General features: G+C 42.1%; 1 protein-coding gene across 5 annotated transcripts in view; it reads right to left on the bottom strand.

The window, feature by feature from the left end:
• Positions 1-24,959, bottom strand: part of LOC146653097 (3',5'-cyclic-AMP phosphodiesterase 4C-like) — a 114,501-nt gene that overhangs the window by 34,902 nt on the left and 54,640 nt on the right. Inside the window, exon 1 of one of the 5 annotated variants that reach the window (XM_085383338.1) lies at positions 9,425-10,207. The exons of 2 other annotated variants lie outside the window; for them this stretch is intronic. In XM_085383338.1, coding sequence (XP_085239464.1) covers positions 9,425-9,660 — 236 coding nt within the window. In that variant the 5' untranslated portion in view covers positions 9,661-10,207. Of the gene's footprint in view, positions 1-4,498; positions 7,153-9,424; positions 10,208-24,959 lie in introns of those variants that run through there. 2 more of the 5 variants (XM_085383339.1, XM_085383341.1) reach the window with 2 other exon arrangements.

Here is a 24,959-nt window from a genome sequence, read left to right as displayed (position 1 = left end):
TTATTATACCGTTATGCTGTATCCTGTGTGACTGTAATCATAACTGACCTCCTTCTAGCCTCCCAAAAGAACTGGGTCAGACGCTGGTCCCTCTAAACCAGAGCAGCCTAATAATGACGTCAACACACTTATAAAAATAGTGTTAAACTAATCTGTTGCATTACCCTCATTCATAAAAAAGACCATGGGGAACCCTACACATCTTCTGGTGACTTTCCTGCAAGGGGAATTGACAGTTTCACTCTTTATTTGTCTCACAGTTATAGCCAGATGCAAACTTTCCCTGCACCTAAGTCAGGGACTCCATTCATGTGAATAAAGCATATTAAAAATAAATAAATCAAACTGGTCAGCCGTCACTCATCGTGGAAATTATAATTGCAAACAGAATCACTGGCAACAGTTTTATTGGAATCAAACAATCAAGAGCACATTTGGTTTGCTCCTGTAAATGCAGACAGAGTAGGGCACTCTAAACTGTCACTGTCAATAAAGACATAAAACATCCCTACAAGCAAACCTCCTGCAAACCCATAAAACACATTAAGACTGAATTCCCTTCCAGCCATCTGGCATAAGGTTTTCCAAGAAGCCCAAGAACCATGCATCAGTCAGGCTTAACAATATGACCACCTGCCAAATATTTTGCTGCCAAAACAGCACTGAGCCATCAAAGCACGGAGCCTTACAGGCGTGGTATCTGGCACCAAGAAATTAGCAGCAGATCCTTTAAATCCGGTACGTTGCAAGGCGAGGCCATGGATCGGACTTGTTTGTCCAGCACATCTCACAGACGCTCGACTGGATTGAGATACAGGAAATGTGCTTGTTGACACCGTTCTATCAGAACCAGCATTTAATTTTTCTGCAATTTGAACTAAAGTAGCTCGTCTGTTGGACTGGGCCACAAAGGCCAGCCTTCGCTCCCCAGATGAAACACTGGGCTTTGGCCTCCAACGATCCTGTTGCTGGTTCATCGCTGTTCCTTCCTTGGACCATTTTTGACAGATACTGACCACTCCAGATTTGGAACACCCCACAAGAGTTGCAGTTTTTGGAGATGCTCTGATCCAGTCGTCTAACCGTGACAGTTTAGCCTTACATCTGCCAATGTTTCCTGTTACTAACAGATCAACTCACTGCTCACTGCTCCCTAAAATGTCCCACCCAATAACAGGTGCCACGCTGAAGAGATAATCAGTGTTTTTCAGTTCACTTGTGAATGGTCATGATGTTATGCCTGATCGCCACACACACACACACACACACACACACACACACACACACACACACAAATTCAGATGTTCAGATGTTGGGTTTGGCAAAATAAAGACTAATCCATCTGCTTAGTCCGCAACAATAATATGATAAATATTTCCTGGTTTGTAAAGGACGGTCTACCTGGAACAGCAGCAGCTCCTCTGGGCGTCTGGTTACACTTTTTGGCATCAGACCATTTTCGGTCAGGGACACAACGTCAGCGAGTGCCTGGTGTTTTCTGGGAAGTCTTATTTTCACAATTGCTTCTTGTTCATTTTCCCACATTCCAGTTTATCTCGGAATGCAGATTCCCAGTTTATAGTTTTGTTGAGTTGATTAAATTGAAAAGGAAGGCCTCACAGAGCTAAAGTGGCATTACTAGAATGCAGAATATTTTCAAAAAGGTGAAAAACTAAAGCACAGAGGTACAATTCATTCCTCCCTACTCCTGCATTTTTCCAGCGCTGTCTTAAAGGCCATTTGTAATATCTGGAAAGACAGAATAAACTTATTTTGTTCCGCATGCTGTGATTTCTGGTATCATATTTAAATATTTGTAGTTAAACTAAATGAAAACTCCTGTTGTTTCTCCCCTCCAATGCTGGCATCTGTCCTTGTGAAATGTTCCTGTGTTGGACCTCTAAACAGATGCCAGCGTGGAGATTTGCTGAGAATGAGGTGTTTGTGAGGCCGCTGTGTAACCAAATCCAACTGGCCAAATGACTTCCACGGCCCAGCTGGCTGCAGGCTCCTATGACATTACCTCTGCTAATGAGAATGAGCTGTGAGGGCAGAGTGTCATGAGCGTGTGTGTCTGAAAGTGTGAGAAAGTGTTTGAGGAACTTTTCAGTACAATGAAGTTTTGTTTAACTCCTCCTTTAAGGATCTTTTAGTGCGCTCTGCATCGGAAAGCAGGGAGAGTCTATTCTACAGTTAAAGACGCGAACAGTAAGACAGCAGCACAGATATTCTTGCGCCACCTTGTGCAGAAATCTGTGGTGACACAGTGAAGTGCACGCACAAACTTTAAAATACTATTTTCTAATTCAGTATTTTCCAAATGCATTCATACCACATCATTTATAATGAATTCTTAACATACTTTTAGACCTATTACTACCATCTTTGGTTATTCAGGAGTTCACACACTCCTCTTGATGGACTCAGGTCCTGTATCTCCTATAACACACACAACAGTCTTATCTATACCAACTCTTATCATTAGTTTTTTTAACATTTATGTTTACTTGTCCAACGCAAGTTAATAAGATGATGAATGAATATGAAATGTGGACATTGTGCAAACAGGAGTTTTGTAAAGCCACAGTTGTGACTAAGCTGAGCTGACAGCCCAGCAGAGGTTGCTGTTTGCCAGTAAACTAAATGGAGGAAAGCCAGACACACACACACATGCACACACACACACACACACATATATAAACAATGCAACAGATCTCTGCACTCGTTAGCACAAATGAGAGTAGAAATTGCAATAATTTTAAAGAGTCAGCATCACAGTCTCCTTGTACTGATGGATAGCGAGGTAAACATCAACAGTACGTGATGTGAAAAGTGAATTATTAAAAAACAAAACAAAACTCAAGAGCCTATCATCAGTAATAACCCAGCAATAAAAAAATATCACATCTCTACTTCAAGAACTGATTTAACGCACACCCTGTAGCCCAAGATGACCTCACACACTCTTTGGTGGAACAATCAGTATGGATTTTGTGACTGGCGGCTATGGCTGTGTGCACGCAAGGAACGACAAACACGTGTCACATTCACGTGTTATTTGCTGCCAGCCTCTGGTGGGGCTGGGGGAACAAATTTAGGCTCGGGGGGTTTATTTTGGGGGTCTGGTGTGTTATTGTGGTATCAACCCCCCACCCCACATCTCCCCTGCCCTGCTTAGACTCAACTGTGGCGGCACTAGGTCAAAAGTCAGTCCTAATATTAGTTTACTTGTTACAAACTGGGTCTAATGGGTAACTGGTTACTGATATTCTCTGTCAACCTGCCAAATCACAAAGTACTAAATATTCCAATATCCCTCATCTTAAAACACAAAAATTAAAGCATTTCACACAACTTAGAGCTTTGAAGCTGAAACTATTTCCCAAAAAAAGATTTTCTCTTATTTTGTAATTAAGAAAACTGAGTTATGTGACAACAGTCGTAATTCAAAAATAAGGAGCCCCAACAAATCCACTAAAAGTAATTCTAAGAGTAATATTAAATATAAAGACGTTTAGGAGGATTTAACTGGATTAATACTCCTAGTTCGCAGATCATGGTCACGGAGGTAAAGGTGTGGTTTTGCTGAGATGTGGCGTGCATAACTGAGTGAACTGCTGAACTGGCAGAAAAGAAGAAACCTTTGGCCCTCAGATTTCACCTCAGTTTACCAGCAGGGAGGGCAAAAACAGGCATGAGCAGTCGAGTTTGAATACACACAAACACAGCACAATAAGATCTACAGAAGGCGTGTGTGCAGTGAGAACTTGTGCAGAAAACTTGCTTATAACTTAAGAGACGTGCAGACGCACAGAAGCCAGTGAGGGATTATCATTAGAGTCAGCTCCTCATTGTGACGTCAGGAATAACTAACGTCACATCTGTCCAAAACATCTGCCTCCTGCTCGGAAACATCAGTGAGAAAAGTTTGTTATTCATGAAGCGGAGGGCACACAATCAGTCGACTATTTGAGCAACTTCATCGTGCAATAAAATGTGCGTGACTTGCAGCAGAAACAGGAAGTCTGTTGGCTGGAACTTACCACAAATGTAACTTGCTTCCTCTTGAAAGCTGCTGGTTTTAATGCAAGCAAATACAAAATAATTGCATTTTAAAAAACACCAAATCACAACTTTAAAAACAATGCATTGGCATTGTCAAAGAAGTTGGTACTATGAAATCTAAGTTCCAATTACCAAAATTGTATAATCATTTGAATATTTATCAGCTGCTACACGCCAGCTCTCTGCTGCTGTTTTAAAAAAAAAAAAGTGAGATCTCATGCCAGAGTGCCTACTTTATCTGCAACAGCCTTCTCTGGGATGTGTGTTTGTTTAAAAAATTATTATCTACAGTCTATTTTCCATGTTTCTTACTGTCGCAGTGACACTACAAGTGCAGATCTCTGAGCCAATCTCGCTGAGCAGCCTATCTGAACACTCCCTCTCATGAATACGAGTGCCAAGGAGATGCAGGATGCAGAGTTTAGGAACATACCCCAAGCACGAGTGTCTCCGACCGTGTCCAAAACCAGTCAGCCCTCCTTTCCTTGTCAATCGGAGGTCTTTGTTCATTGTCCCTCGAGCGCCTGACTCATATGAGACACTTTGGGCTGTAATGAAAATAAACTGCACATCTGATCTGAGCCTCTTACAACAGTTCTTCACAGTTTAGTTATTTTTCTCCCGTAAACCTCCGGGGGTATCTGGATCGGCTCCATGAAGTTTTGCGCGCCGATAAACCAAAAAACATGAAGATTCCAGGTGAGAGGCAAAAAGAAAATGGAAAGGATCAGATAGAGAGCAGATCTGCCCAATCTTCTGTTCCTCGGGATGCGGGAAGAGAAATCGTGGAATGCTGCAGAGTTTCTGCGCCGAGGTTTCAGGCAAGCCCCAACAAGGCAGACAGGAGTGTGATATTCAATTAGTCTCCACAAGCAAGAAGCACACATGCAGCTGTTGTAACTGTAGACTCAACTGAATTGAAGGATTTTCCACAGTTGTCTGTCCATTCTCATTGATTTGTTGTTGTAAATACCCAAACTAATCCCAGACATGACACTGACAGCATTCCTGAAGGGGTTTTCAGTAGTACAACTCCAAAACAGAGAGAAAACAGGCGACCTGTAGAGAAGTCTGAAAATTTTGAAAGTAGTGTTTCTCTACTTCTCTGTCAGGCACTCACTCACTGTTCGCAGGAAAGGGGAAGGGTTGAGCCACTTCTGAGAGCAGTGACACTGCAGGGTAGCGTCAGTGAGGGTTTGACCTCTTCCTTTGGCAGTGCAAACACTGGAGGAATCCCCCGAGGTCGCTGTGGGAGCTGAGGACAGACCACCACGAGCTCCAATCTGTCTAGTACAGGATATCCAATGTCAAGATGTTCAAGTTACAAACTGGTCGCGTTTCGAGCCACACTTGCAGCTTTCCAAAGAAAAACCTCAAAGAGAGAAAATGCTCCCACATTTAGAGAGTTACAGGGCTGCACAACATTTCGGTGTGTCCCAACTTGTTAAAGGGAGATCTGACTCGACTGTGTGGCTGGCGGGTGTTTTTGTGTCTGGCAGAGCTAGCTTGACGCAGCCTTCGTTGACACGTGAGATCAACATGCTGCCTGACCCAATACCCTCCTTTTGTTGCCCTGCAGCTACATAATTATAGAGGTTATTGTTAGAGTTGGTGCTGGGCAGGGTGGCAACGGGGGCTGGGTGGGCCTGACAAAACATGTTAGGATTTACGGCAAAAAAACGTGGATAAACTAACCATAGGGAGAAAGCCCTGAGTTTCAACTTGTGCAGTTTTTATCACCGGCAAGTTTCAGATTCAAAGACAATCAAAGAAGGGCCGCACCTAACAGATTAGTCTGCAGGTTATTGCTTTTGCTCAATCAATCAGTTGTTTGATTTATGGAATGAAAAAAATAGAGAAATCCAGTCTTTGCAGTGCTGTGGAAACCGCTGGGTCAAGACGTCATAAATGCAAACGTTTTTGCAGGAGTGGATGTCACATTAAATTCACCCCAAGGTCAGACTGCACAATGCAATCAGACAGAAGATTAGTACAATCTCAGACTCTATAGGTCTCAGGTAGCATATTAGCACCATTAGAAAAAAAGTGGACTAAATGAAGTATGGCTTATTTGGAAAGGTTGCCAGGAGAAAGAACAAGGCAGCACAGTTTCGGTTTTCACAATTGCCTCTGAACAAACCACAAGACTTCTGGAGCAGTCTTTGGAGAAAGCTGTCAAGCATGGTGGTGGAGGGGTGACAATTTAGGCTGCTTTTGTAGACACAGGACCTGAACATGTTGCAGTCATTGACTTGACGATGAACTCTCCTGTATAGTAAAAGTCTTCTAGAGTCAAATACGAGGCCATCTGTCAGCTAAAGCTGGGCGAACCTGCATCATGTAATGGACAATGATCCCAAGCAAAGCATCAAATTTACAACAGAATGGCTGAAAAAGAAAAGAAGGTAATGCGATGGCCCGGTCAAAGTCCAGAACGCAAGCTGACTGAAATGCTGTGGCAGGACCTTAAAGATACCTGAGGCAAAGGTATAAAAAAGAGCAGACCACAGTTCCTCCACAATGATCTGAGAGACTGATGGAGTCACATAAAAAAATTCAAGTTATTGATCAGGGGAATTTGTTGCACATCTTGCATGCAGACTGCAGGATCCTTTTCATCATTGGCAGTCATTGTGAAACAGGCTAAAATTTTGAGCATCAGTTGTGTGTTTTCTGACTAACTTATCAAATTCACTTTCAGACTGACGGACACTTGTTGCACGGCAACAACCAAACACACCACAACCACTTCCCTAAGCACTACATGAACTGCAAACTAAAATAGGGCATTGTGCTGATAGATCATTTATCTTGTTGTTAGCCCATGTATGTAAAGAGGCTCATAAGTTAAAACAGATCAAATAAACCAAACAGGATGTAATGAAGACAAAGAAACAGTAAAAATGGTCTGGCTCATTTAAATCCTACTGAAAGGTACCTGACAGTGCATGGGCTTTATAATACTAATGAATATCTGTCCTTAATGCTATTTTTCAATGCTGTTAAACATTTAAATAAGCAATAAAGGTCGTCTTCCTGATTGCCTGTGGGCTTATTTTTGTCATTACAACCACCCTGCTGTGACTCTTGTTATCCTTATTTCTTGTAACTACCCTTCCTTTAATCTGCCAAAAAAAAAAAAAATGATAAGGAAAAGGTTAGACAAATAATTAAACTCACCACTTCCTCCAAAGCATTTTAACTAGAAGGAATTGATTGAAATACTCTGAATTTTAAATGGCTTAAAGCTGCACTTTTGTCCTCATCCTTCTTTTGCAGTCTTGTTTGGGTTTTAGTTTCTGCTCGGTGTGGTTCATATTTTATTTATGCTGGCACTGAGACTCGCACACCTGACAGGGTGGGGTGGCGGGGAGGCTCACAGTATAAAACAATAGGATGTTTAAACATTACACGGGCAGGCATCAAATGACATCAGTAAAATGTCACGACTGATGACGTAGGTACACGCAACGTGTTTACAGGCCGCTTCCTCTACATAGTCACAGGCAGGCTGCCAGGGAGGCAAACAGTCAGGGGGTTTGGAGAGCGGGAAGGGCTGCCGCGGGGGGGGGGGGGGGGGGCAAAAGCACCCAGGTTTCATGTTTATCTGATAAAGACAGTTTAACTTTCGACTAAATGGTTCGTGACTGCGTGTGGGGGCTTTCTCTTCAGTATGACATCAGTTTGCAGCCTCTATAATTAAACTGATTGGTAAAATGTGTATTTATTGAGAGCACGATTATAATTTTTAGTACCATGACAACTCAAAGGTTAGTTGCTTTATATAATCTGGCATCTTAACGCTAACGTGGGATCATTACGCAACATATTATCTTTGGCAAATTTATCTTTAACAATGGCATGTTTTACAAATTTAAATATTTGTGTGTGAATTGCAGCTTTTTTTGATGCTATGTTTTAAACTCAAGCATAAGACAGCATTTATCACCATTGAATTAATTAAGAAAGGTGTGTATGGAATCTGTGGTCATGTACAGGCAGCTCTGATGCCGTTTGTGTGCAAAATTGACAATAACAAGGGTGAAAATGAAAACCACAAGAAGAAACCACCAATATTGCTGCAAACAGCCTGCAGCCACATGAGGGTGGTGACAGCAGAGACAACCTTGTTAAGAAAGTCGTATAAAAATGATCTTCCCCTGTTAAAACTCTGCTCATTTTCCAACACTGTGACTGCTCTACAAAAGAGATAAAAACATCAGTTATTTACTACATATAACTGATTTTAATGCTAAAAAACACTTCTACGCTTGTAAACTTGCATCTCCGTGACCCGAAAATAGTTTTTTCCTGGAGTGTTTACATACATCAGAGAAAAATGAGGGCTTTAGACTCCAGGGTAATTTTCACAGCTTTCTCAGAGTTTCCTCAATTGACCTACTGGTCACGATTACGTCCGTGGAAAATCTAAATACGTCACTACCCGGCACTGCTGCTATTTTTTTCTTAAACTACCATAGTGAGGTTCTCTTTGGAAAAAAAAAATCAGCAAATGCCTTCATAGATCACTCTGTTATTTAAACAGCTTCATCCATCAAACTTTGAACATTTAGGCTCTGTCATAGCCTGAACAAGATTTACTCAGCTCCATCTTTTCTGACGTAAAAACAAAAAGCAGGACACAGGTTGCCTGTTTTCAGTCACAAGGACTGACAAAGTGACGATGCAGCATTAAGCGTCATCTTTGTGTTTACTGTGGTGAGCCACCCCGAATCCCTCCAGACTTTAGCTTTGTCTCTGCTACACAGAAACCCTGGTGGTATAGGAAACCTTTCTCATCTCTGGCTCCGCCAGGATTGCTGAACACCTTGGGCACAAAACAAAACCCTCTCTTTCATTGCCTTAACAATAAGGTCCTTTGAGATGACACCGGTCCCGACGTCAACAAAACTGTGATTTCCCACAGTTACCTTCTTATCAGACAATGAGGCTTTTTTGCTACTGCCAACCCATGACACATACCGTGATGACGTGAAAAAGCAGCCTCTGCAATGTTACCTCAGAGCTGCTGAACAAACACTGGGCCTATAGTTTATTAGAGTTCAGCAGAGTTCAGAGAAGATGACCTCTGAATCCTAACCTTCTGATTATCTTATCAACGTACAGCTGAAAGTTGTACCTATAAAGAACTCCTTCACCCATTCACCCCACTATGTCTTAGTGCTTTCTACCTAACAGCCACACTTCGATGAACACATCAGGAGCAACCCGGGCTTCAGTATCAGATTGAAGCGGCGATCGATTAGTAGACAACCTACTCTACCTCCTGAGCCACCCCTTACACACAGCTTTCCACATAAGCTAACGACAGTAATTAGATCCATGTCATTGACTCTACCTGGGTGTGTACGCCAAGGTGAAGCGGCGTTGCAGGGCAATGTTACGGTTCATGAGGAGCTTGCGGAACAGCAACGGCGAGTGACGGGGGGAGTTCTGAGGAGAGTCACCGGGGGACATCCTGGGAGATTCATAAGGCGAGCCGGATGGTGACTGCGGCTTCAGCTTGATGGGTTGAGGACTGCTGAGTGGGAAGGAGCCAGCCTCCCCTGAGCTTTCCAATAGGGCTTCACTCATGCTGTCGTGTAGGAGTTTAACAAAATGTTCCTCTTACGCTGCTCTCTGGTGCGACCTTCTAACCCCTGACAGGGAGTCCAAGTCATCCATCTCAGCACAGCAGCATTTATCAAGTGAATTAGGTAAACGGCTCTCAAGCGCGTCTTGTGATGATGCAGCTCAGATTCGGAGCCGCTCGTAGTTGGCTCTAAGTGCTTCACAGCCACTTTTGCGCTACGGCTTCATGGCTTTTCTCTACGGAGCCACCTAAAAGCCCTGTTGACGGACGTGGACACGAGTGCAGGAGTGTGCCCTCCCCTCGGCAGTAAGCTCTGTTTACATAGCACTGAGCTCTGCCTAAATATGGCCAGGCCTGAATTATAACGTTGTTAGCTCGTACCTCGGGTGAACTAGCTGCGTCCTGCACACACTTCACAGAGGAGTGAACCGTTTTACGTCGGCTTCCTTCCTCAACTCATCAGTACAGAAATATTAGACAGTGATTACAGCTCTGACTGTGTAGACACATGCCAGAGCTGTGCAGTGTCAAGAGGCCACAGTCTGGGTAGATTTTCACTATGATGGTTGCTGTAGTGGGGTAGTGGGGGTGGGTGGGGGTGGGGGCGACACTGTGTCTAAAAGCAGAGCCTGCTTGAGATAAAAGATAACGAGAATCCTGGAAATGTCACTTAAACTTTTACTGGTATCTTGACTGAGTAGCGTTTCCCACTGGGGCTGAGGGGTGATGGAAAAACAGAGATCAGCTCGAGTTTCATCTCTGACCCCCAGACAGCCAGTGACCCAACCCTCCGCTGCCCAAAACAAAACTGAACTGTACTGCTTGTGCCTAAATGTTCCCCTCGATAACGAGCATCCTGTAAATACATGCTGCATGTGCTTTAGTCGTGCTTAAGTTAATACTCGGCCCCAATCTATTAAACATCTAAATGACAGGTTCGCATTCAGGCAGTCAGGGATCGTTGCCATATTTATCACTGATCAGTACACGTCTTTCTAGATTTACAGTCCACACATTAAAAAACAGATCAAGAAAAGGGAACTGCAAATCACATGAAGAATCTCAAACATTATTAGGAGCTTTACCCAGTAGTTAAACAGTTCAAATTAAGCAAAACTTTTGATTCTCCATTCAAATGTAAAGTGTTCAGTGCTGTGCTGGTTCTGCACTGCAATCATCACAGATTGCTTGTCAATCAAACAGTGGAACCACAAAGTCTTTATGCAACACTATTAGTTTCTGGGGTTTTGTGGAAAGGGTTTTTCTTTCTTTCTTTTCATCTGTTTCATTACAAAAACACGAGACCTGCACAGATGGAGCGACTATGACAGCAAACCTTTGAGCTATTTAAGCTACAGTGCCACGAGGGCTGGAGTTAAAGTATGTGAGTAACACTTAAACCTACAGTTACTGTTTTTGTGACTGCACCGTAATGCATCTAAATGGGATTAATACCTTCACAGAAAATCCAGCCACAATTATCCCCACTGCCATAATGTCTCTTTGCCTCTGCATCCATTTTAATGAGGCATTAAAGTAAGGACGGAGAAGGGCTCTTGAGTTTGAGGGGCTGCCTGCCAAAGTACTGATTTAACTCAGGAGGGAGTGCAAGAGGTCACTGCAATGAGCTCATGAACAAAAACACTGCTGTTGTATGAAGTGCTGTTAAATGTGACCAGCAGATGGCGCCCACGCACAAACACAAGGACAAATGCTCATGAATACACACACGCACAAACTCAGCATTATGAAATGTCAGTTTATTCTGCAAGGTTTTGAGCTGTAGCTACTGAGCTCTGGATCATTTATTTGCCATTTTCTTTAAAGCAACATAATGCAAACCCCAATTCACTTTGATCCTTTTAGCCCTGGAAATGGCCCACATCATTTGCCAACACAGTCTACCGATACAGTTGTGACTAAGTGAAGGTTTGGCTGAATGGTAATTTAAAAACCTGTAGACTGTGTGGGCCGACTCAGTCATACGGTTACCATTATGAGCCAATGGGGAGAAAAGACAAGGAGATGAATCCCGTGGCTTTTCTTTAAGTGACTAATGCCAGGATATGTGGAACTATTTATTAGACTGAGTCATATAACCATAGTCCTCCCACCAGCAACACCAGATCAAACACATGCAAACACACGGCTGACAGCAGAAAACACACACACACGCACACACACACACACACACTGACATAGACATGCATGCACACGGACACATGAATTCATTTTAAAAACACACAAACAAACTGGGTTTCAGCACCTGAAAAGCCTTGGAACAGACAGCACGCATGCTGCTTTATCAATTAAGCTCCAGTATACATAAGTGCATCACATACCCAGTCAAGGATCTTTAATCATAAAAACGATGGAAACAACCTAACTACATACCTAACTAGACAATTGCAGTTTATATTTAATCGAGAAAATACTCCCTCTATGAGCTCGCAGCAACTCCCAAGGCTACTTACTGTATGTTTTTAATAAAAAGAGACTACTTTCTCATTAATCTGTTTTCTCAGCAGATATGCATGTAAGAAAAATCCCATTTGTGGTGTGAAGACAGTGACAGATCCACGCTTTCACAGTTGGTGGAGATTTGGTTGTAAATACAAAGTCACAACAAGTCCAACGAGTATCTGTAAGAACCAAAACGGATTTGTTGGACACATAAAAAACAAACAAACAGTGATGAAGTGGTTAGTACTACTGCCTCACAGCAAGAAGGTTCTGGGTTAAAAACCATCTTCTTCCTATGTGTTTACATGTTCTCTAGCTTCACCCATCAGTCTATAACATACTTGTTAAGCTAACTGGTGATTTTAATTCAAAGCATGAATAGTGGTATTTTTGTCTGTATTACCCCTGTGATGGACTAGCAGCCTATTCAGGGTTTACCCCACCTTTCATACCCTTGAGAGCTGGGATACGAGACAGGATTGTGTTAAAAAAGCAAGACTGTGACAACATGTGTGCAGTGGGTTGCTGGATTAACCCTTTAAGACCTACCATAGAACCAAGTCCGCCAGAGCTTATCTTTATATTTTTACATGCTGTAGTGCCATTTTTGAGAGCATTTAAAGTTGTTATACATCAATAAAACCGTTATAGCCCAAATATTAATAATATGTATGCATTAAGTCCATAATAACTACATAAATTGCAAAAAAGTGCAATAAACTCATTTTTGTTTTGTTTTTTACATAAATTTCTAGTTAGAGAAATTTCAGAAGTTTATCCCTCAAAACTGTACAAAAAAGTTGTACAAAATAGTTTCCAACAACAGGAAATGTATTTTGAGCGTCTTCATAGTTTTATTTTTGAGATACACCAATTTTTATGTCCTGCAGGAAAATCAGAATCAGAATCAGAATACTTTATTCATCCCGAGGGAAATTAAGGGTTACAGCAGGCAGCACGCTAATGGCGCATGCGCACTCACAAAGGAACCTTCTGACCAACTTTACACAAACATCACATTGGGCAGACATGTCAGAAGGTAGGCTGATAGGAAAAAAACAACGAAAATACACTACATGAGGTAAGAGGAGGAGAAAAAAAACTCCACTCAGACTGAGCTCCTAGTGGGAGAACAGTTTGATAAAAGAAAAAACACCTCAGCACAAAAGCACATGACTATCAATACACCATAGAAACACGAGACAAGCAACAGGGCGGGTAAAGGGTAAGAGAGAGCCGGCGTAGACAGCGCATCCGGTCCTGCAGCATCTGTGCTGGTCCAGTTGACTGCTATCATCCCCGGTAGGGCACAAGCATCGAAGGCGTTGGAAAGGGAGGGGGATGAGTGAGTGCTTATCAGTGTAAGTGTGTGTGTGCGTGTCCATAGTTTAGCTGAGACAGTGTCCTTCGGCCTATCAGGCTAAGTAAACAGTCCTCCAGCCAATCCAGGTGTCCTTCATGGGGCGGGAAGAATAGTCATCACACAGTCGTTATCAGGGAGTTGTTTTGGTGGGCTCCAGCCTTGGGCCTGCAGCTGGAGCCGTGGTGTCCAAATGTTGAATATTGTTGATAAATATTATAATGCAATTTTGCAAAAAAACAAAACAAAACAAGTGCATAAAAATGAACTATTTCCAGCAGTGCAATTTGAGTTCCAAGCATCCCAGAAACTATTTAGAAAAGCATGAAGTCAAACATGACTTTTAAAAACACCAGTATAGGCTTATAAGGCCCCGAAGGTAAAAAAAAATTCCTCGAAATGACGTCACTTCCGGTTTCGGGCAGGTAATGGCGGACATGCGATAGTTCAACTATCGCATGTCCAACATAGGAAGTGTCCAACATAGGGAGTGTTATGAACAGCTGATCGGATCGGCAAAGCATGTTTCTGAAAAATTATGTTTTTGCTGCTGCAAGTGCTTTTTATGCAGTTTTTGCAAAGCCATATGTGGAAGGAAACCGTGACTTAGGACAAGCTGATGGCATAAGATGTAAGTACAACTCCTCCGGTTTCATATGCAAAAAAATTTATTGTGCTAGCTTACGTGGTTCCGGTTCTACAGGGATTTAAAAATAGTTATGCCGGCTTTAAGGGGTTAATGTGTTCAGCATAAAAGAAGAGCTGTACAGTGAGACCTAAAATTGTCTCGTTGAGGCCAAGTTATGGCCAAGTCTCCATCACTCCACTTCCCTAAGTAAATGTGTGGCACCCTGAGTATTTTGAGCATTAAGAACAAGTCTCAGATGTGTTTGCATCATAACACAGAGCGAAAAGCTCATTTGCTCCCACCTGATGTGATGTTAGGGCGACATTTAGTTCCGCCAGTAGGTGGCAGTGTTGGCTCAGCCAAACGGGTAACAGGCAAAATAATCCTTCACAAAAGTAACGCTAGTAACGTTTGTGTGCTAGCTAAGTCATGTTAGCCTCCTGCATTAATCTCTGTAACCGTGTTGTTCCATCAGTAATGTAAAAGGAAACTGTTAGCTGGTTTCAGTTAAAGTCATAGGAAATAGACCAGCCAGTACATGTTATGTTGTCAATTGTTTACTGGTCATTTTCTCTGTGTGTTAAGGGCTGATTAATACAGGGCCATTACACGTAATGCTACAAAAGTAATGCAGTCCAGTTATTACAATGGAAGCCGCCAGTAACACTGAATTCCTTTGCTGTGCTTCAGCGCAATAAACCTTCATGTGCACCTGAATGAACCCTGTCGTCCTTCAGTGTGTAAGAATTGCATTTTTTAGTTGGAAAGGTTAACGACATTACTCATTATTGAAATGAAGAATTATTAAGTTAGATTAGCATAAAAGCACTGTCATAGTTCTTTTTTAAAATTTCCTTAATTTAATCCAATGGGAGGTGAAGGAAACGTTTTATAAACACAGCTGAATCCCTGTTCACTCTGTAGGTTCACATGCTGACACGGTCTCTGTCTCTTAATACGACAATGTGCAAAAGTCTTGAGCCACCCCTCACTGCTCTATATTTTACAAGGAAACGGGTACAGTGATTTATTGAAACATGCTAACATACATTGAAATACAGTACATAATGCAACAACCGAGTCTGCACAATTCTTACAAGCTTGAAAGTCAATATTTGGTATTGACTTTCTTATAATTGCCTTAGGTAGTTTTGAAGGAGAGTCAAAGCTCCTTCAAATGTTGGCTGCCTTTTGTTACATTCTCTCTGTCAAGATCACACACTGCTTCAGTCTTTTCTGGATATCTTAATAACATGACTTTCAGACTGTTCGCCTGCTGCAGAGGTCTTACTTACTTAGGCCTGCCACTTCTTCACCTTCCTTCTTTCAGTTTCATCCCTGAGGTATGCTTGAATTACTCATAAGTCAGACTGTGCTGAGAATGAGCAAAAAAGCAGCAAATGCCCGAAGACCTTCAGAAAGTCTGGAGAACTATTGCTCAAGACTACACACACAACAAAAGAAAGAAGAAAGTCATGTTTCTTAGAAACAAAATATAAAGATATGCGGATGTGTAACAGCATTGTATGCACTTCAGTGTCCCTTTCTCCAGCATCGACATGTGACAGCAACAAAAAAAAACTTTATCCCATTACCAAATTCTAGCATAATTTATTTGATGGGTGTCAAATCCATCACTGTAGTTTTTATGTAGTTCTCAGTATTCAAATTATTCAACTTCTTTGCCTTAAAGGTTTTTCAAAGCGCATTAAGTGCAGATGAGTTTCTCGAGACGATTTCTTGTCTTTGTCTTTGTTTGTTTTTTCAAGTAATGTGCGCCATCTTTTTTTCCTTCTGGGATAAAAAGGATGCATGCACCATTGAGTTCAGAATCAGAATCAGAATCAGAATACTTTATTGATCCCTGGGGGAAATTATTTTTTGTTACAGTGCTCCATTTTAAACCAACATTAAGACAAGACAGACAATACGCTAACTAAGAACAGTACAATATATACATATATATACATACATACATACATAAGTCACTTATAAATAAATATTTGGAAAAGAAACATGTGTAGTTGTAGCAGCAAACAGTGTGTTAAGTGGATGCGTTGTACAGGGAGATGGCCACAGGCAGGAATGATTTCCTGTGTCGTTCAGTGGTGCTTTTCGGTAATCTCAGTCTCTCACTGAACGAGCTCCTGTGACTGACCAACATGTCATGGAGTGGGTGGGAGGTGTTATCCAACATTGTCTTTATCTTGGACAGCATCCGCCTCTCCGACACCACCTTGAGGGAGTCCAGCTCCATCCCCACAACATTGCTGGCCTTACGGATCAGTTTATTAAGTCTGTTGGCATCTGCGACCCTCAGCCTGCTCCCCCAGCATGCAACAGCATAGAGGATCGCACTGGCCACAACAGACTCATAGAAAATCCCGAGCATTTTCTGGCAGATGTTGAAGGACCTCAGTCGCCTCAAAAAATAGAGACGACTCTGGCCCTTCCTGTAAAGTGCTGTGGTGTTTTTAGCCCAGTCCAGTTTATTGTCAATGTGTACTCCAAGGTATTTATAGTCCTCCACAATGTCAACACTGACCCCCTGGATTGAAACAGGGGTCAAGTGTTTCCTGGTCTTCCTGAAGTCCACGATCAGTTCCTTGGTCTTTGCCACGTTGAGCTGCAGATGATTCTGCTCACACCACGTGACAAAGGAGTCGACCACAGCCCGGTACTCTGTCTCATCATCCCTGCTGATGCATCCAACCACCGCAGAGTCATCAGAAAACTTCTGAAGATGGCAGGTCTCTGTGCAGTGGCTGAAGTCTGTGGTGTAGAGGGTGAAGAGGAAGGGGGAGAGGACAGTCCCCTGTGGTGCCCCTGTGTTGCTAATCACCTTGTCAGACACACACTGTGGGAGACGTACATATTGTGGTCTTCCTGTCAGGTAATCAACAATCCAGGACACCAGAGAAGCATCCACCTGCATCGCTGCTAACTTATCACCCAGGAGGGTCGGCCTGATGGTGTTGAAAGCACTGGAAAAGTCAAAAAACATGACCCTCACAGTGCTCGCCGGCTGGTCCAGATGGGTGTAGACACGATTGAGCAGGTAGATGATGGCGTCCTCTGTTCCGAGACGAGGCTGATAAGCGAACTGAAGGGGATCCAGATGTGGTCTTACTATGGGTCGCAGCTGGTCCAGGATGAGCCTTTCCAGGGTCTTCATGATGTGGGAGGTCAGTGCCACGGGCCTGTAATCCTGGGGGCCACTGGGACGAGGCGTCTTTGGTACAGGGACGAGGCATGATGTCTTCCACATCACCGGGACCCTCTGCAGACTCAGACTCAGCATAAACAGTTTATGAAAGACTCCACACAGCTGGGGGGCACAGGTCTTGAGGACAAGGGGACTCACTCCGTCTGGTCCAGCAGACTTGCCTGAGTGAAGTCTCCTCATTTGCATCTCAACCTGGTATTGAGTGAAGGTGATGGGTGGGGGAGGGGTGTCAGGAATCTCACAGGAGGCAACATGTGAAGAGAGAGGCTGGCACAGTGGTGTGGCTCTGGATTCCAGGCTGACTGCAGGTGAGGTTGTGGGGGTGGGAGCAGACACTGTGGCACTTTGCAGTGATTCTGCTCAGATGGGTGGCACATGAAGCTCAAACTAAATAACAGTACTATGTGTGTAGGCAGCATTATGACAGATGATAGTTCATCAAGGTGACTGACAAGAGATGGAGCAGGAACTTGACAAACTGAAAGGGATGAAGGCTGAATAAATAATACTTCACTCCATCAAGGAGAAAAGATTATTTTGTAACTGGTAATGAAGAATAACTTGATTTCAATGTCTCGCAGTTGCTAACACAAAGAAATTGAATTATTCAGCCTAACCATCAAATTCAGCCTTTTTCACTGTGAAGATTTATCTACATATTAACTATTCATGTTTGCTGCAGGGCAGAATTTCATCACTGGTTGGCATTTAAGAAATGAAGCACATCTGAACATTTATTAGTGAGCAAAAGCAAAGATAGGACACCTCGAAAAAGTGCAGGATAAAACGAAGCCATAAAAGCTGGAACACTGAATTATACATACTACAAACTGTGGCTGAAACACACATACAATAACTCCTCTCCTTGAATGCAAAAAACCCACAGTCTTTCACAGTATTTCCAAGTGAAAATGATAAACCTTCATAATATATTCATACATAAAGAAAAAAGGCAAGGTGAGGAGGAAAGAGTTGTGTTTCTACTCAGACGCTTAAAGAAATGAATGCCCACTCTAAAGACGATTAGATATTCGCTCTTTTTAAGAGGTGTTTGGCAGGCATTCAGGTTAACACTTAAGTTAGTAACAGCAACAAGAATAACAGTAATAATAAATGAAGTGCAAAGAAATATTTTTAGTGGTCAGGGGGCATGATTGGTGATCTCACCAGTCTGTACTTACACAGTCATAAAAAAACTAAAGTGTATTAAAATCTCAGTTCTGCACTTAAAAATTAAACATACTCAATGTGCATTGTGATAGCACACAGTGATAGCAGTGTGCTTGGGCAGCCTGCCCTTTAATAATAATAATAATAATGGATACTTTATTGATCCCCATGGGGAAATTACTTGTTTTTCTCTGCATTTGACCCATTCACTCTGTGAAGCAGTGGGCAGCCCACTAAGCAGGCGCCCGGGGAGCAGTGTGTAGGGACGGTACCTTGCTCAGGGGTACCTCAGGGTAGCCGTTAAGTGGATTCGAACCGCCGACCTTCCGATCATGGGGCGACCACTTTACCTACTGAGCTATCCCTGCCCCAACGCTCTTGATGGCCCATGTTGTAAAGAAGTGACCCACTTTGTGTGGTGAAAATCTTTATCAACGGTGAAGAGGATGCCAAGCTGCCACGGTATGAAGATGGGCTCAAGTTTCAGTGTAACACTTGTTGTATTTTTCGGACTATAAGTAATAACTTAAAATCCTTTAATTTTCTCAAAAATCATCAGTGCGCCTTATGTATGAATTCTGGTTGTTCTTACTGACCTTTATGTGGTACACTGCGCTCAAAAATCTGTCAAAAATGTTTTAGTACGACTTAAGCTACAAAGCCGCACCGCTTCATAGATTGTCTGAGCATTATGGCTACCGTAGTCATGAGCCTCGCGGAGTAATCCAGGGACGTGTCTCAAAATGCTACTTGTGTGTACTTGCGTTCTCGTGGACTTGTGATACATCATCAGTCGGAGACCAAGTATGGTTCTAATTTAAAGTACGCATCAAGCTCAGGTCCAAACGCCGCTTCAGGTCCCAAAGTCAAACGAACACTGCGGCATCACTGAGAGTTAATACTGTCTAAATTCTTTCATCTTTAATAAAATGATCTGTGTTGCTGCTTTACCAGGTGTAACAATTAAGTTTAACATCCAGGCATCCATGAAAACAGAATTTATTAAATTTAACAGAGTTAGAAGTTAGCAGGAAGTTAGCTCGCTAGTTTCCACCTAAACATGATACACCATGTTGACTGAGAGATTTCTGAAAAAATTCAAACATACAGCTCTGCTATCACTTCCAACATAAATGAAGACAGAAAATTAAAAAGCAGTAACTTTTGTAGGGTTACTGAAGTTGGGCTAGCTGATATATAATGATGTGGTACATGATCGCTAGTGACACAGCTATGTTAGCATAACATAAACATAGTGAAGCTGGAGGATGAATGCAAACTTTTTTCCACTTGATAAAAGTTAACGTGAGGGTTCCTGATGGTTAAGGACAAATGCAATCGCATGGCAGGATGCTGTAAACAGACCAAACATCAGTCAGGAGAACAACTGAGATAATCCATCCACAATACGGTGTCAGTCATTAGTTTACTGCAACAACATGGGAATAGAGCTGTAAAAGAATTCAACATTAATGAATCAATGGTACGGAAGTGGAGGAAGCAAGAAGAATGAGTTTAGTAAAGTCTGACTTATCTGATTGTTTTGTTTTGCTTAATGCACCTTATAATCTGGTGCGATTTATGGTCCGAAAAATACGGTATCTAAACATTGCGTACTGTTTACAGTGACAGGAAAGGAACTGAAGACCTGGCTCATGTGGTCCAGTAGCACTTTTGATCATAATCAACATTAAGTTTTTTACAATCAGCATCATTTAGGTGCCCAACATCCTGTCGCACATATCTCACAATGGCAGATGAGGCCATCATCTGGCCGGTCATTGGCCCGGTCATTGGAGTTCACTTGGACATTTTTCCACACAGATGTGAAAACAGTATGTTCAGTGGTTGTCTAACAAATTTCACCACAAGGCTTGCAGCCATTTGTTTGTATGATGGCTTAGTCGTTGGCTCTGGTTGTGTAATACAAATTACAGATCATCAGGCTGTGATTAGATCATAGAATTTAACATAATGATGAAACATCATCTTATGTTGCTGTCAGGGTCCCTGTGCCTACCCGGTCGGCTCAGTATGGCTACATATGTTTTGTATTCTTTTTTTATTTGTTCCTGCTCTCTCCCTTCCCCTCTTTCCCTCCTCCCTCTGCCTGGGCGGAGCTCACCTGTGGGCTCCTGCCCTTGGCCCACGCACCTGTGGCTCATCACGAGTGATCCAGCTCCTTTATAAGATGGCAGCTCTGTGTTTCTCGTCGCTGGACCGTTTCCGACCCTCGTCAGTGTAACCCCAGCTCAATTACTTCTAAAGTGTTTCCACAGCGATTTGCCTTACTATCCCTTCGTGTCTCTGTGTACAGATTCCCTGGACCTACCCCTGTGTTACCCGAGTGAGTGGAGTGTAAAGAGGAGTGGACGGAGTGTGTGTGTGTGTGTGTGTGAGACTATCGGCGTCTTTCCCGTTCGTGTGTGGACCCCCGGAGCCCGGCTTTCCCCTCACTTTTGTAAATAATCACCTGGTATATCATAATAAAGACTCTTGTGCTTTCAAGACCTAGAGCCTGCGCGTGAGTCCGTTAAGTCCCGTTGTGACAGTTACATTAAGTGTGTGTAATCACTGCTGTTTTTCCATAACAGCCCAGTGGTTTAGCAGTTTAGTGTATTTTTATTGTGCTACAATCATCGGTGATATAATTCAATAAGAATTATATTGCCAGGAATATGCAGAGGCTCAGTCTGGAGAAATTTCTCTGGAAAAAGCTACAAGTTGAGATCAAAGCCAGCAACCTGTGTGAGAGAGACGATTGTCTCAGACCACGTTGTGACAATGTTTCAATTTAATCTTTAGGATTAATGGTTTCTCAGTTTATGCTGCTTAAGACTGCTGTTCATTCAAAATGACTCATTCATCATATTTTGTAGCCAGTGTTGAGTGCTGACAGGCAATTATGTTACTAAAGATTATAAAATACCAACAATAAATGCTTAATTTTAGGAAGCGCTAATTAAACAATTATACTACTTTGAGTATTTCCTAATCATAGCTGACTGTCCTCTGAGGATCTTTTATGTAAAATTCAAACATATTGATCTTACAGTATTTATATTACAATACTTTACCAGGCAACATGAGACTTAGCCAACCCTCAGAGTTAGCCAGAATAAAGCATCTGGTAAGAAGTTAATGGCATTCATGACAACAAATGCAAATACAGACAATATTATATATTGGAACAAGAAGTCGATCAGCACAAAATCACTCAATACAACTATACAACAATTTCAGTCAGGGCCACTATGATCATCGTAAGATTTATTTCCACATTTTGGTGCTATGGCTTTGTACTGGGCAGGGCAAAAATTATATTTTCTGTCATCTTCATGATAACAGAAATTCAACTTTACTCTTTTCCCGAAACTGTATTAAGCATCTTCTCTCAGTTGAACATCTCTGAAAGAGGTACACATAATGAACTGAGGTGCTGCACGGCCACCTTTACCCAACACATTTTTCCTTACGTCAGATTTGCATAACAAAACAAATGTCAGTTACATCATTTTCCAGTATGTGTTTACAAGTACACAAGATTACAGGACATAGATCTCTCTGCTTTTTCATTCATTGTAATGACTTTGATCATAGCTGCTTTGATCTTTTCACTGCTAATAAGGTGGCTGACTTTTGACTAGCTTAGCTTTAGCCACTTTTCCTTTGATACCTTCTTCTTACTGGGCTTCTTCAGCTGAGTGAGGGTGAAGCAAGTCTCATTAGGTTTGTTGTTCTGAGCGTCTTCCTGGTGTTTGCGCCACGGGTTACTTTGGCAAGCTTCCTCACTCACAGTGAAGAACTCGCTAAGAACCACAGCCACAAGCTAAAAGTGTGCGTGCAACTATTTGATTGCACCACTGTGTGCATGTTGTGCACAGACTGGACTGACTGGTCAATTACCAGACTGGGCCATGCACGCTGGTAATCGCCCAATTCCAGTCTCTGTCTTGATCAGTCAGTCTTGATCAGTATATCTCTAATCTCTAGGTTTTCAACTGCTAGCAGGTTGCAGACAATAAGAGCGCCAATCTGACACTGATTATGCTAATGTAATAAAACCAGAACATCAATGACATAGTAACGTATCCAGCCCACAATCCATCACAATTCACATATTTGTAATGTACGAAGTACAAAGAGGATTGTACAAGTTCTGTTGCCACTGGTTGGCTTCACTGCACAAACTAATGAGAATTAACATCCACTACAAAGTCAAAGAGGCTAGCTATATACAGCACAAGTAAGTCATCTTTCACTAAAATTGGAGTAAGAAGAAAAGTGAAGAGTGACAGATGCCTTGCTTCACAAGCTTCTCTGATCTACAGTATGCTGTAAATTTGAATGACAGTAATTCTTATATCATAATGTTCAACACCATGGTATGACTCTCACTTATGAAGGTGGCTGCCTGTCTTTTCAAAGCACAACCTTGTTGTCAGCATTTCAGCACTCCTTTTATGCGCTGACACAAGGTTCAATAAATTCCACGAGTTCCTGAAAGTCGAGGCTATATAAAGCAAAACCACCAAAGCAACAAAACACAACAGTTCTACACCACATCGGGTTATTTCACACAAACAGTCAGAGCCTTTTTAGCATAGGATTTTCTCACTTTTGTACCAACCAGGTGACTGTGTTGATGACAGACTCAGTCATCGCATCCTTGATCACACGGCATCCCATCCACCTGTCTGTTAGGGTCTGCTGCATCTCCTAGGCAACCGGGAGCTCCTCAAAGGCAAATGCTGTCTTGTTATTAAACATCTCGTCATCTAAGGCTTTACCTACGCTCTGTGACCTTGGACACAGTTGGGCCTACAGCCAAAGAGATGGTGTAGTTTAGCACTTCAAATCCAAAAATAATTTAGGTAAAAAAAAATAATCAAAGTTCAAGTAAAGCAACTACTAAGATGATATCACATATTAATATAGTTAGAGTTTATCTTGATATTGTCACGGTTTCTTACTGACAAGCCTTCAGGAGATTTCAAGAAGATTTCTTGAGAGATCACCTTATAAAAGGTTTGGAGTGAAGAGAAATAAACAGCTGAGGGAATTTAAGATTTAATCTGCTGCTGAAGGCAAAGTTCAGAGCAAAGGCAGTAAACAAGGAAAACAGCCCATATGGCACGTAGTTTGTTCTGCAAATATTGCCTTGTTTTTATAAGAAATTGCTACTGCTTTGTATTTATAAGAATCCACCAACGGGCAAATGTCAGCACTCATAGTGGCTCTGAGGACGACGCACTGCCTGGATGTGGGTTTTTACAACAAATTGGAGAGAAGTTGAGATGTGATCTCTAACGAGTTGGTAGAAGAGTTTGAAAGGTTTTTTTGGCACCCACGTCTGTGAGAAATACACAAAAACTGTGTTAAGTGTCATCCTTATAAGTTGACCATGGTCAGAACAGTATCAGTATGTTCCCTTCTGTTTACTTCATTGTAATGTATGTTTGTTCCTGTTAAGCAAAGTGTGATCTATGTCAAAGTCGGATATTATTGTAATGAAATGAAATGACACTTGTGGTCTGTCAGCCTGTCAGCAGCTCTGCTCTACAAGAGCGGTGTTAATAGTGTAAAAATAATTATTCTTTTTTTCCGCTAAACTAGGCAACTTGTAAAAGTGATTCTCTGTTGCCTTAGTAAGCTAATAGTTTGGTGTGTTTCCTTTGACCTATCTCTCTTATTAGGCCTCTTTTTGGCTTTTCCTTGACTCGCTGACAGCATCAACTCTGTATTTGCGTCGTCGTCATCCCACTAACTGCAATCTCAAAAGCCCTCTGGTAGCTTTGCAGTCACACTCAGCTTACTGGCAACTTAGACAACTCCACAAAACATTTCACCTGGTGAGAACAGACAGGCAAAGCCTCCAAAAGAACAAGGACATCCTGCACTGAACACTTTGTTAAAATGTTCACAAATTCATTGCTCAGTCTGACACGAAAGCAGGTTCTGCGGAAAATGAGTAGAGGTATCAAATTGGGCAGCACTATGCTTGAGCTCACTTGCCTTGTTTCATGTCTCAGACTAACAAGAATGAAAAGTAGACAGTAACTTCCTCACGACTAAGAAACTAAGTGGTTGCATGGTCATTACATTAAATTATTTACTGTCACAGACACACTGCAAGTAGTTGTGGCAAACACTTTCAATCAGAAGGTGATTGCACAGCAGGAGACAACCTGTCTGCAAACAATCGTGATCTGACTCGGCCTGTCAAACTTATTGATAAAGCTTGGAAACAATCACAGTGCAAACACAAACAGATTGCCAACACGTTACAATAAATCTGAGTCACTCTGCTCTGATGACGCATGTCTTTGCACAAGGGGAGTCGACTGGTTGTATTACATTTTTATTTCCTTATAAAAGCAAGGTTGTTAAATTGCCGTCCAACAACAAATATGTCACTGAATTTCTGTTTCGAATCTACGAGGTACTGGCTGGA

This window comes from Rhamphochromis longiceps, linkage group LG15 (genome assembly GCF_057381845.1).
Source record: "Rhamphochromis longiceps isolate RC_006_pf linkage group LG15, R_longiceps_female_GT1.1, whole genome shotgun sequence".
NCBI classification, from domain to species: domain Eukaryota; kingdom Metazoa; phylum Chordata; class Actinopteri; order Cichliformes; family Cichlidae; genus Rhamphochromis; species Rhamphochromis longiceps.
Note: the sequence above shows the minus strand (reverse complement) of the source record. Positions and strands in the feature narration are given on the sequence as shown.